The 13225-nt window shown below is 40.9% G+C and overlaps 1 protein-coding gene across 2 annotated transcripts in view; it reads right to left on the reverse strand.

Annotated features, from left to right (window-relative positions):
- Positions 1-329: 329 nt before the first annotated feature.
- The window catches only part of msh3 (mutS homolog 3 (E. coli)), a 153436-nt gene continuing 140540 nt past the window's right edge, over positions 330-13225 (reverse strand). For both annotated transcript variants that reach the window (XM_029716201.1, XM_029716199.1), the window contains one exon: positions 330-738. In XM_029716201.1, coding sequence (XP_029572061.1) covers positions 665-738 — 74 coding nt within the window. In that variant the 3' untranslated portion in view covers positions 330-664. The remainder of the gene's footprint in view (positions 739-13225) is intronic.

A 13225-nucleotide genomic window follows, 5' to 3' on the forward strand; every position in this document is an offset into this window, starting at 1 on the left:
AATCCCGGCCAAAGACTGAGAAACCCTGAGAGATAATCTATGCTGGTCAGAGGAAGCAGACACACACAGACATTATAGTGATGGAGATGGCCATTGTGGTCCTAGCGGCCTTCAGGCAATTACTGGTTCTGAAAAATCCAGGATCACTGTTCCGTCTCTTTGCTGACTTGGGGCTCCCGAGTGGCGCAGTGGTCTAAGGCTCTGCATCTCAGTGCTAGAGGCGTCACTACAGACACCCTGGTTCAAATCCAGGCTGTATCATAACTGGCTGTGATTGGGAGTCCCATAGGGCGGCGCACAATTGGCTCAGCGTCGTCCAGGTTTGGCCTGTGTAGGCCATCATTGCAAATAAGAATTTGTTCTTAACTGACTTGTCTAGTTAAATAAAGGTTCAATAAAAAAATGACTGGGTTTAGAGATAGGTCTCGCATCACTGGCCCCGCTAATCCGCCGCGCACTTGCATGTGCTCAGGCATTTAATGGTATGTGTGTCCATTTTCTATAGACACAGAGATTAATGCTGTTCCTCCTGTTCCCTCAGGGCTTTAGTCCTTCCTGAGTCAGGGCTAGAGAGACCTTATGGAGGACAAACCAGGCTTAGAGTCACAACGGCCAGGGATTTCTGTGTGTGTACATTCGTGCATACATGTGTGTGATCAGGAGTTTAGCTGTACCCAGTCCAAAAGAGCCTTTCTGTCGTCGATGCGCCACAGTTCAGCAAACAACCTCTTGCTCTTTCTAGAGAGAGAGAGAGAGAGAGCGAGAGAGAGAGAGAGAGAGAGAGAGAGGTTTTTATTCGATCCAATATAAGTGGAGGCCAACAGAGAATCATATGGAATTATTCTACTACAAATATTTCAGTCTTGAAGTAAATCCATTTTGTGTGTTCTGAAATGTTGCCCAATATCAAGCCCCCCGCCATTTATGTAGATCTGAAAGGACTGATAAGTGTCCGCAATATGGTAGAATCAGAGTGCAGCCGGACCAGATAGTCACATATAAAATGCTACGCTCTGAAAAGTATGTTTTACACTCATGGATATATATTCCTTTGCTACTACTGGTATGCAATTGACATTTGGCGCTAGTTGCAGGTGGAAATGTTACTAGATCCTTTAAAGGAATGGGCTGGTGTCAGGATGGTGGAACCTGCAAAAACCAATCTGATTCTTTGAGAAAGATTTGGGGTTCTCTCACTAAAAATAAGACACCGGTCCCCAGGGGTGAACTGAGCCTTGATGGTAAAGGAATGAGTGGCAAGCCAGTACTCTACTGTATCCCACGGGCTCTGACTGTCTGGCACGAGACACACATTTCATATGGAGGGGATTACATGGTGTGTGTGTGCCTCTGCTGACCGGTAATTCCTATGGAGAGGATTAAAGAGGGAGACTTACTAAACTAGCTCTGTACGCCCTGGCCTGCAGGTTGCCTGACACACGCAGACCCTGCGCAATGACCATCCTCACAATTAGAATATCTTGATTTTATTAGGGGAATGATAATTTCATATTCCGTAATAGTTAAATCTGAGTCACGACTTCCCCAGAAGTTGGTGCCTCTCCTTGTTCGGGCGGCGTTCGGCGGTCATCGTCACCGGCTTTCTAGCTACCACCGATCCACGTTTCTTTTTCCATTTGTTATGTCTTGAGTGGTCACACTTGGTTCCCATCTCGTTATGATTATATCCCTATTTAACCCTCTGGTTCTCATTATGTTTTGTGCGTGGTTGTTTCTTGACTTCGTGTCAGTTGTTTTGTGTCAGGATTGTTATCCCTGCGTGGATTATTGGTTTATGATTTTTTCCGAGAGTAAAGTACGTTATTTTACTCAGTTCTGTGTCCTGCGCCTGAATCTATCCTCACCTCCACATAACTGACGACTGACACGGAGTTAGAAATTAAACAAAAATAAATCACTATTTTAGAAAAAGCACAAAAAATCTTTATAGGGTAAAGAAGAAAATACAATTTCTGAACATAAGCAGGAATATGATCTTTTACTTTTGAAGTGAGCCAACACATACAGGTTAATCGCCAATAAAGCCTACTACTCAAATAAACCTGGTAAACATCTTGCAGCCCTCATAAAATGAATACATGCCAAATCAGTTTAATTTAAAAAGATAAAGATACAAATGCGTTAATTACAAAATGTATTTCAGAAGAACAGAATATGAGTTGGCCTACTGTATGTTATCTGGCTATGGGCCATGCTATAGTGTGTAGATGTGTTCATATAGCTGACAAGATATGCGTAGAAGTCCCATTCCATTATTTTATATTATATTATTTTGTAGTAAGAAGAATATAATTGAACTTAGTTGAATAAAATAGAAAGGATATTTTTCCCATTCCAGAGCAAGTGCGCATATGAAAAGGCTAAGTTGAGCATAAATGTGATAATTTCAAACAGATCCTATATGCTACATTTAGAGTTATTTGGCAACTTTAGTTGTGAATGATAAACTTTAGACTGTCTTAGAAATTAAAACATATATGGGCTGCATGATGCGACAATACGCTACTGATCATTTGAGAAAGTCACAAAAAGCTTGCGCTCTCTTCCTTGCCTCAGGCTAGTTTCGATTTAGAATGGCCCATTATCAAATGGGCAGGAACAGGCATTCGAATAGCGAATGGAGGCCGCTTTCCCACTGGCAGGCTACTCCGGTTATTTCACTTCATGCCTCAACCACTGTTTGAGGAGCATGCAGCCTCTTGCTGCTCGAAAGGTGATATTCCGCCCAAACTCTGTATGCCGTGCGCCCTCCAACACTGTTCCTGCACCTACCCAGTGCTTCATATGGGAAACCAAGTGAAATCTGTTCGGGAACATTGATAGTAACATGTTTTCACAACAAACATATTTCATTAAACTGTTGACTGCCCTGATCTCTGCATGCTCCAGAAAGGAATGGAAGGTGACAGAAGAGATGAAATGCATGATGGTGAGATATTCTGTTGCTAAAAGTAATGTGTCAGCCTATTAATTATGAAAATATAAAAAATGTAATCAATAAATCAACAGCTTCGCATAGGCCTGTAAGTTCTCTCCCAGACTCAAATATATACATTTTTTGAGCATAGCATAAGGTAACTAGTCCATCCAGTATGCATAATAATACAGTCCACACTCAAAGGTGATTATCAGTACCAAAGACACCTTAAATGAGTAAAAAATATATATATATATGCGGATATGCGTAATATGTGGTTGGCTATGTCATTGTATAACTGCACAATCATTATTTTAATTCTGGGGGTTTTTTTGGGGGGGGGGGGGGCTCAAATATAGGCCTATGCTTATGTATAATTTATGCATATTTGGATTTGCATAACACTTTTTTGGTTACTACATGATTCCATATATGTTATTTCATAGTTTTGATGTCTACAATGTAGAAAAGCCCTTGAATGAGTATGTGTCCAAACTTTTGAGTGGTACTGTATGTAAATAAGGTATGTTTAAAAAAAATTATTAATACATTGGCAAAAAATTCTAAAAGCCCGTTTTCGCTTTGTCATTATGGAGTATTGTGTGTAGATTGCTGAGTATTATTTTTTATTTAATCAATGTTAGAACAAGCCTGTAACGTAACAAAATGAGGAAAAACTCCAGGGGTCTGAACAGTTTCCGAAGGTACTGTACATATTACCTCAATTACCTCAACTAACCCATCTGTACCCAATACACATTGACTCTGTACCCCTTGTATATAGCCTCGTTATTGTTATTTTATTGTGTTACTATTTTTCATTTGGTTTATTTAGCAAATTTTTCTTACTTTTTAAAAACTCTGCATTGTTGGTTAAGGGCTCATGAGTAAATATTTCCCGGTAAGGTCTACACCTGTTGTATTCGGCGCATGTGACAAAGTAAATTGATTTGAAAGACCAGGGAGGTTTTCCAATGCCTCCAAAGAAGGGCACCTATTGTATTTGTATTTATTATGGATCCCCATTAGCTGCTGCCAAAGCAGCAGCTACTCTTCCTGGGGTCCAGCAAAATTAAGGCAGTTTATACAATTTTAAAACATTACAATACATTCACAGATTTCACAACACACTGTGTGCCCTCAGGCCCCTACTCCACCACTACCACATATCTACAATACTAAATCCATGTGTATGTATAGTGAGTATGTTATCGTGTGTGTGTGTGTGTGTGTGTGTGTGTGTGTGTGTGTGTGTGTGTGTGTGTGTGCATGTCAGTGCCAATGTTTGTGTTGCTTCCCAGTGCCTGCTGTTCTATAAGGTGTTTTTTTTATCTGTTTTTTAAATAAAATTTTACTGCTTGCGTCAGTAACTTGATGTGGAATAGAGTTCCATGTAGGCATGGCTCTATGTAGTACTGTGTGCCTCCCATAGTCTGTTCTGGATTTGGGGACTGAAGAGACCTCTTGTGGCATGTATTGTGGGGTATGCATGGGTGTCCGAGCTGTGTGCCAGTAGTTTAGACAGACAGCTCGGTGCATTCAACATGTCAATACCTCTCATAAATAAGTAGTGATGAAGTCAATCTCTCCTCCACTTTCAGCCAGGAGATATTGACATGTATATTATTAACATTAGCTCTCTGTGTACATCCAAGGGCCAGCCGTGCTGCCCTGTTCTGAGCCAACTGCAATTTTCCTAAGTCCTTTTTTGTGGCACCTGACCCCATGACTGAACAGTAGTCAAGGTGCGACAAAACTAGGGTTTGTAGGACCTGCCTTGTTGATGGTGTTGTTAAGAAGTCAGAGAATCACTTTATTATAGACAGACTTCTCCCCATCTCAGCTACTACTGCATCAATATGTTTTGACCATGACAGTTTACAATCTAGTGTTACTCCAAGTGTTTATTCATCTCAACTTGCTCAATTTATTTATTTCAATATTTAGTTGAGGTTTAGAGTTCAGTGAGTGTTTTGTTCCAAATACAATGCTTTTAGTTTTAGAAATATTTAGGGATAACTTATTCCTTGCCACCCACTCTGAAATGAACTGCAGCTCTTTGTTGAGTGTTGCAGTCATTTCAGTCGCTGTAGAAGCTGACGTGTATAGCGTTGAGTCATCCTCCATACATATAAACTCTGGCTTTACTCAGTCAGTGGCATGTCGTTAGTAAAAAAATGTAAAAGCAAGAGGCCTAAAAAGCTACCCTGGGGAATTCCTGATCTACCTGGGTTTTGTTGGAGAGGCTTCCATTAAAGAACACCCTCTGTGTTCTGTTAGACAAGTAACTCTTTATCCACATTATAGCTGGGGGTGTAAAGCCATAACACATACATTTTCCCAGCAGCAGACTATGATCAATAATGTCAAAAGCCGCACTGAAGTCTAACAAGACAGCCCCCACAATCATTTTATCATCAATTTCTCTCAGCCAATCATCAGTCATTTGTGTAAGTGCTGTGCTTGTTGAATGTCCTTCCCTATAAGCATGCTGAAATTCTGTTCTCAATTTGTTTACTGTAAAATAGCATTGTATCTGGTCAAACACAATTATTTCCAGAGTTTACTAAGGGTCGGTAACAGGCTGATTGGTCGACTATTTGAGTCAGTAAAGGGGGCTTTACTATTTTTGGGTAGCGGAATGACTTTAGCTTCCTTCCAGGCCTGAGGGCACACACTCTCTAGTAGGCTTAAATTGAAGATGTGGCAAATAGGAGTGGCAATATTGTCTGCTATTATCCTCAGTAATTTTCCATCTAGATTGTCAGACCCTTTATGCATATTTACTAGACGACAATACTTTTTTCACCTCTTCCACACTGACTTTACGGAATTCAAAAGTAAAATTCTTGTCTTTCATAATTTGGTTCGATATACATGGATGTGTAGTATCAGTGTTTGTTGCTGGCATTTCATCCCTAAGTTTCCTTATCTTGCCAATGAAAAAGTAATTTAAGTAGTTTGCAATATCAGTGGGCTTTGTGATGAATGAGCTATCTGATTCAATAAATGAAGGAGCTGAGCTGGCTTTTTTCCCCAAAATTTAATTTAAAGTGCCCCAAAGCTTTTTACTATCATTCTTTATAGAATTTTTTTGTTTCATAGTCTAGTTTCTTTTTCTTTAGTTCAGTCACATGATTGCTTAATTTGCAGTACGTTTGCCAGTCAGTTGGGCTGCCAGAATTAATTGCCATACCTTTTGCCTCATCCCACTCAACCATACAATTTTTAAATTCCTCATCAATCCAAGGGGATTTAACAGCTTTTACAGTCATTTTCTTAATGGGTGCGTGCTTATTAGTAACTGGAATAAGTAGTTTCATAAATGTGTCAAGTGCAGCGTCTGGTTGCTCCTCATTACACACCACAGACCAGCAAATATTATTTACATCAACATATGAATCACTACAAAACTTATTGTATGACCTCTTATACACTATATTAGGCCCAGCCTTTGAACTTTGGTTTTCCTATATATGGCTATTATATTGTGATCACTACATCCTATGGATTTGGATACTGCTTTAAAGCAAATATCTGCAGCATAAGTAAAAATGTGATCAATACTTGTTGATGATTCATTCCTGTGCTGTTTGTAACTACCCTGGTAGGTTGACTGATAACCTGATCCGGGTTGCAGGCACTGGTTACAGTTTGAAGTTGTTTCCTGAGTGGGCAGCTTGATGATAGCCAGTCAATATTTAAATCACCCAGAAAATAGACTTCTCTGTTGATATCACATACATTAGCAAGCATTTCACACATATTTTCCAGATACTGACTGTTAGAAGTTGGTGGTCTATAGCAGCTTCCCACAAGAATGGGCTTTAGGTGAGGCAGATGAACCTGTAGCCATATTACTTCAACAGTATTTAACATTAGATCGTCTCTAAGCTTTACAGGAATGTGGTTCTGAATATAGACCGCAACACCGCCTCCGTTGGCATTTGTGTCTTTTCGGTAGATGTTATAAACATGTATTGCTACCACTGTATCATCAAAGGTATTATCTAAGTGAGTTTCAGAGATTGTCAGAATATGAATGTCATCTGTTACAAACAAGTTATTGACTTCATGGACCTTGTTTTTCAGGCTGCATATGTTAATATGGGCTATTTATAGCACTTTTCTGGGATGCTTGATTGTTTTTAATGCTTTACTGGGAGGCTTATCAGAGTTAGACTTACTCATGTTATTTACATTGGAGCTGATAGTGCAGGGTGAGCTGCATAAAGTTGTCTTCCTACTATTGCACACTGCCTCAGTGCTAACAGTGTAACTCTGGTTTATAGGCTCATGATTACTGTTTACAATAGCTGTAGGGTAAACAGATGTATTTGGTGCAATTAGGGGTACATAAATTAAATGACTTGTGTTTGCCAATGCCCCTAAGATCATGTATATTTGATGCAGCATTATGACGACTCATTGTCACAATGGTAGGGATTAACTGAGCTGGTCTTGGATCATTTACCAGTCATTGTTTCAACGCAGCCTTGAAATGCGTGGACAGAGTCCAGGAGCCAAGATGATTTGGATGGATCGTCATTCCTGTAGAGTATCTTCTGTTTCTAGAAGGTGTCAAAGTTACCAATAAAAGTGACTCCAGCAGAGCTACAGTAGTCTTAGCCTGATGTGTAATGCCAGCAGTCTGCTGAATCTTTCACACCCGTGGCCCAACGATGGTACTGGACCTGAAATGATTGGCTGTTTTTTGGAGTCTTTTAATGCTAAAATCAATTTTCAAATGTTCCGAGCTAGCCCTCCTGATGTTGTTTGACCCCACATGGACACTACAACAGTGTCAGCTCCCGGCATCTGTGGTAGAACAGTCAGAAGCAGCCTTGTTATGTCCTGTACTTGTGCTCCTGGGTTGCACAGGTTTTTTGCCTTGGGGACAGAGATGTATCTCACCATAGAGCTGCCTGTGATGTTGAATGGGCCGGTCTCTCAGGCAGCCTCGCGGTATGGTGAGAGCTCCGAGGATGGGAGCTCCGAGGATCTGAACCCGAGGTAGAAGCCACCGGAAAGGGAGACAGAGCCGAGGACGAAGATGCAGGTACCTCCGGATCCGATCTTGATTGGGAAGCCACCACAGATGAAGGTGCCGGAACCTCTGGATCCAGTGCGGCAAAGCTGTTTCTGGTCTGTGTCAGTTCCGAGCTCAACATCTCCATTGAGAACCCCATTGCCAGAGGACACCTTGTTCGACTTCCACGGCGAGTGACGTCCCTCCATGGCTAGTTGGTTGGGTCGAGATCAGCTCCGTTCTCCAGGAAAGGGGGAGACCCCTTCCGGGATGGAACCCTGCCTGGCACCGGCCAGAAGGCTGTGGAGATCCGACACGGCGGTGAAACTTCCACCAGACAAGAGCGGCGTACGGCTACTGGCGTGGAAGAAAAAGTAGGTGGGCGTGGGTTCCCCAGTAGCTTATGTAGATTTTCTAATTGCTTGCTAAGAGTAGCTACTTCGCTCCTGTAGTCCTCCGCAAGCAAAGCAGTTGCTACATTGAAAGTCAACGCGGTCCACATTGTCCCGGAACAAAGTAAATTAAACGCAGCTCCTGCAACGTTGGAAACGTTCAATAGCGGCCTCCACTTGAGACTGCCGAGCCATCTAGGCTAGCTGGGCTTTCACCCAGCTAGCAGGATCCCTGGACAGATAGCAGCGCTCACAGCAATTTAGCCCAACAGAGCCGCAGGATTCAAAATCGAATAAAAGTATATAAAAACAATGTCAGCTTTTAAACCGAGGTCTTTAGTTCAGGTTTCAGCGTTCGACAGGTTTCAGTTTCAGCGTTCGACAGCATTCAACAACAACAAACATACGTTGCGCTCTGATGACGTCAGTGTTTCATCTGTACTACTGGTAGATGAAGAAAAAAAACAGACACTGAATGTCCCCTTGAGCATGGTGAAGTTATTAATTACACGTTGGATGATGTATCAATAAACCCAGTCACCAGTGGTGGAAAAAGTACCCAATTGTCATACTTGAGTAAAAGTAAAGATACCTTTATAGAAAGTAGTCACCTAGCAAAAAAAGTAAAAGTCTAAAAGTATTTGGTTTTAAATATACTTAAGTATCAAAAGTAAAATTCCTTATATTAAGCAAACCAGACGGCAAAATGTTGTTCTTTAAAAAATGTACAGATAACCAGGGGCGCACTCAAACATTCAGACATAATTTACAAACAAAGCATTTGTGTTTAGTGAGTCCGCCAGATCAGAGGCAGTAAGGATGACCAAGGATGTTCTCTTGATAAGTGTTTGAATTGGACCATTTTCCTGTCCAGCTAAGCATTCAACACCTAACCTAACTGACAGAGTGAACAGAAGAAGTCTGTACATAATAAAAAATATTCCAAAACATGCATCCTGTTTGCAACAAGGCACTAAAGTAATACTGCAAAAAATGTGGCAAAGCAATTCACTTTTTGTTCTGAATACAAAGTGTTATGTTGGGGACAAATCCAATGCAAGACATTACTGGGTAACACTATCCATATTTTCAAGCATAGTGGTGGCTGCATCATGCTATGGGTATTATTGGAATCGTTAAGGACTGGGGAGATTTTCAGGATAAAAAAGAAACGGAATGGAGCTAAGCACAGGCAAAATCCTAGAGGAAAACCTGGTTCAGTCTGCTTTCCACCAGACACTGGAAGATAAATTCACCTTTCAGCAGGACAATAACCAAAAACACAAGGCCAAATCAACACTGGAGTTGCTTACCAAGAAGACAGTGAATGTTCCAGAGTGGCCGAGCTACAGTTTTGACTTAAATATCTATGGCAAGACCTGAAAATTGTTGTCTAGCAATGATCAACAACCTATTCAACAGCTTGAAAAAATTAAATCAGATATTTCTGTATTTAATTATCAACAATGAAGCTAAGAACATTAACAACTTCATAGTTAAGGACACTAACAATATGGAAGCACATTTTACGTATTCTACAAGAACCAATATCACTCCCAAAAAACACAACCCTATGGAACAATCCACGGACATATTTTTAGAATTCACTGATAAATTGGTTCATATGGAAAAGTAAGGGTATAAAAACCGTAAATGACTTGGTAATAGGAAATAAATATATTTCCTTGACGGAATTAAAAAGCAATGTTTGGACTGACCAATGCAGATATTTTTTAATACATGCAACTGAAAAGTTTCATATCAAGAAATTTTGATTTGAAATCTTTTGGACATCAAAGCAATCTTGAGGAAATCCTATTTGAGTTAGAAAAAGATATTTGTATGATCGGTAAGATATACAAAACCTTGCAGAGAGCCTATCCATCTGACAATCTCTTAGAAAAAATATCAACTATTGGAACCAAGACTTAAAAAGAACTGACATTGGCACAAGATGCAGGGAACGAAATTAGAGTTAATGGAAATGTATGCTTAATCCAGTATAAAATAATGTATAGAATGTATTACACAGAGACAACATTCACAAATTCTACAGCACAACGGCATGTCTTAAGTGTAAAACTAACAATGACTCAATAAGAAGGTAGCATGGCGGTTCAGAATGCCTCGTGAAAAAGCATATAAATGAATGTCCCTAAAACTGACTAAATAATAGTACTTTTACGCTGATCTGCTCACTCGTGCGCAACAACATCCAAACTGGATAACTCAAAACAGCTTCTAAGGCCAGAGAATTGTATAGACAAAGACAACCAACACAGTCAACACCAAATCATAGCAGAGAGTAAACACAGAAAGAATAGAGAACCAAACTCTAAAGGAAAATGAATAGACTCTTTGACTGACACGGATTACCTATTTCACCACCCTGTACGTGGAAACCGAACTGCTAAAATCTATAAATGATAAATTAGGTGTGCTTGGGCATGTCCGTAAAAAGATGAAGGCAAGCCTAGAAATAAGAAATAATAAAATACAACAATTAATACTTTAACTATAAATACACTATACAATTCAATTTAGGGAATGTTGTAAAATATTTGCTATTATATTTTTTATGTATAGTATTTATAAATAGATAAAAGATAGGATAATTCATGAAATAATAAATAACCAAATACAGTGAGGGGAAAAAAGTATTTTATCCCCTGCTGATTTTGTACGTTTGCCCACTGACAAAGAAATAAATGATCAGTCTATAATTTTAATGGTAGGTTTATTTGAACAGTGAGAGACAGAATAACAACAAAGAAATCCAGAAAAACGCATGTCAAAAATGTTATAAATTGATTTGCATTTTAATGAGGGAAATAAGTATTTGACCCCCTCAATCAGAAGGATTTCTGGCTCCCGGGTGTCTTTTATACAGGCAACGAGCTGAGATTAGGAGCACACTCTTAAAGGGAGTGCTCCTAATCTCAGCTTGTTACCTGTATGAAAGACACCTGTCCACAGAAGCAATCAATCAGATTCCAAACTCTCCACCATGGCCAAGACCAAAGAGCTCTCCAAGGATGTCAGGGACAAGATTGTAGACCTACACAAGGCTGGAATGGGCTACAAGACCATCGCCAAGCAGCTTGGTGAGAAGGTGACAACAGTTGGTGCGATTATTCGGCTCCATGCAAGATCTCACCTCGTGGAGTTGCAATGATCATGAGAACGGTGAGGAATCAGCCCAGAACTACACGGGAGGATCTTGTCAATGATCTCAAGGCAGCTGGGACCATAGTCACCAAGAAAACAATTGGTAACACACTACGCCGTGAAGGACTGAATTCCTGCAGCGCCCACGCAAGGTCCCCCTGCTCAAGAATACATATACATGCCCGTCTGAACTTTGCCAATGAACATCTGAATGATTCAGAGGACAACTGGGTGAAAGTGTTGTGGTCAGATGCGACCAAAATGGAGCTCTTTGGCATCAACTCAACTCGCCGTGTTTGGAGGAGGAGGAATGCTGCCTATGACCCCAAGAACACCATCCCCACCGTCAAACATGGAGGTGGAAACATTATGCGTTGGGGGTGTTTTTCTGCTAAGGGGACAGGACAACTTCACCGCATCAAAGGGACGATGGACGGGGCCATGTACTGTCAAATCTTGGGTGAGAACCTCCTTCCCTCAGCCAGGGCATTGAAAATGGGTCATGGATGGGTATTCCAGCATGACAATGACCCAAAACACACGGCCAAGGCAACAAAGGAGTGGCTCAAGAAGAAGCACATTAGGGTCCTAGAGTGGCCTAGCCAGTCTCCAGACCTTAATCCCATAGAAAATCTGTGGAGGGAGCTGAAGGTTCGAGTTGCCAAACGTCAGCCTCGAAACCTTAATGACTTGGAGAAGATCTGCAAAGAGGAGTGGGACAAAATCCCTCCTGAGATGTGTGCAAACCTGGTGGCCAACTACAAGAAACGTCTGACCTCTGTGATTGCCAACAAGGGTTTTGCCACCAAGTACTAAGTCATGCTTTGCAGAGATGTCAAATACTTATTTCCCTCATTAAAATGCTAATCATTTTATAACATTTTTGACATGCGTTTTTCTGGATTTTTTTGTTGTTATTCTGTCTCTCACTGTTCAAATAAACCTACCATTAAAATTATAGACTGATCATTTCTTTGTCAGTGGGCAAACGTACAAAATCAGCAGGGGATCAAATATACTGCTCAAAAAATTAAAGGGAACACTTAAACAACACATCCTAGATCTGAATGAAAGAAATAATCTTATTAAATACTTTTTTCTTTACATAGTTGAATGTGCTGAGAACAAAATCACACAAAAATAATCAATGGAAATCCAATTTATCAACCTATGGAGGTCTGGATTTGGAGTCACACTCAAAATTAAAGTGGAAAACCACACTACAGGCTGATCCAACTTTGATGTAATGTCCTCAAAACAAGTCAAAATGAGGCTCAGTAGTGTGTGTGGCCTCCACGTGCCTGTATGACCTCCCTACAACGCCTGGGCATGCTCCTGATGAGGTGGTGGATGGTCTCCTGAGGGATCTCCTCCCAGACCTGGACTAAAGCATCTGCCAACTCCTGGACAGTCTGGTGCAACGTGGCGTTGGTGGATGGAGCGAGACATGATGTCCCAGATGTGCTCAATTGGATTCAGGTCTGGGGAACGGGCGGGCCAGTCCATAGCATCAATGCCTTCCTCTTGCAGGAACTGCTGACACACTCCAGCCACATGAGGTCTAGCATTGTCTTGCATTAGGAGGAACCCAGGGCCAACCGCACAAGCATATGGTCTCACAAGGGGTCTGAGACCCCAAACTTTTGAACGGCAGTGTATAATCATTTATCGAGCTTACAGGCAATACATGACTCAATT

Source organism: Salmo trutta, chromosome 27 (genome assembly GCF_901001165.1).
Source record: "Salmo trutta chromosome 27, fSalTru1.1, whole genome shotgun sequence".
Taxonomy (NCBI): domain Eukaryota; kingdom Metazoa; phylum Chordata; class Actinopteri; order Salmoniformes; family Salmonidae; genus Salmo; species Salmo trutta.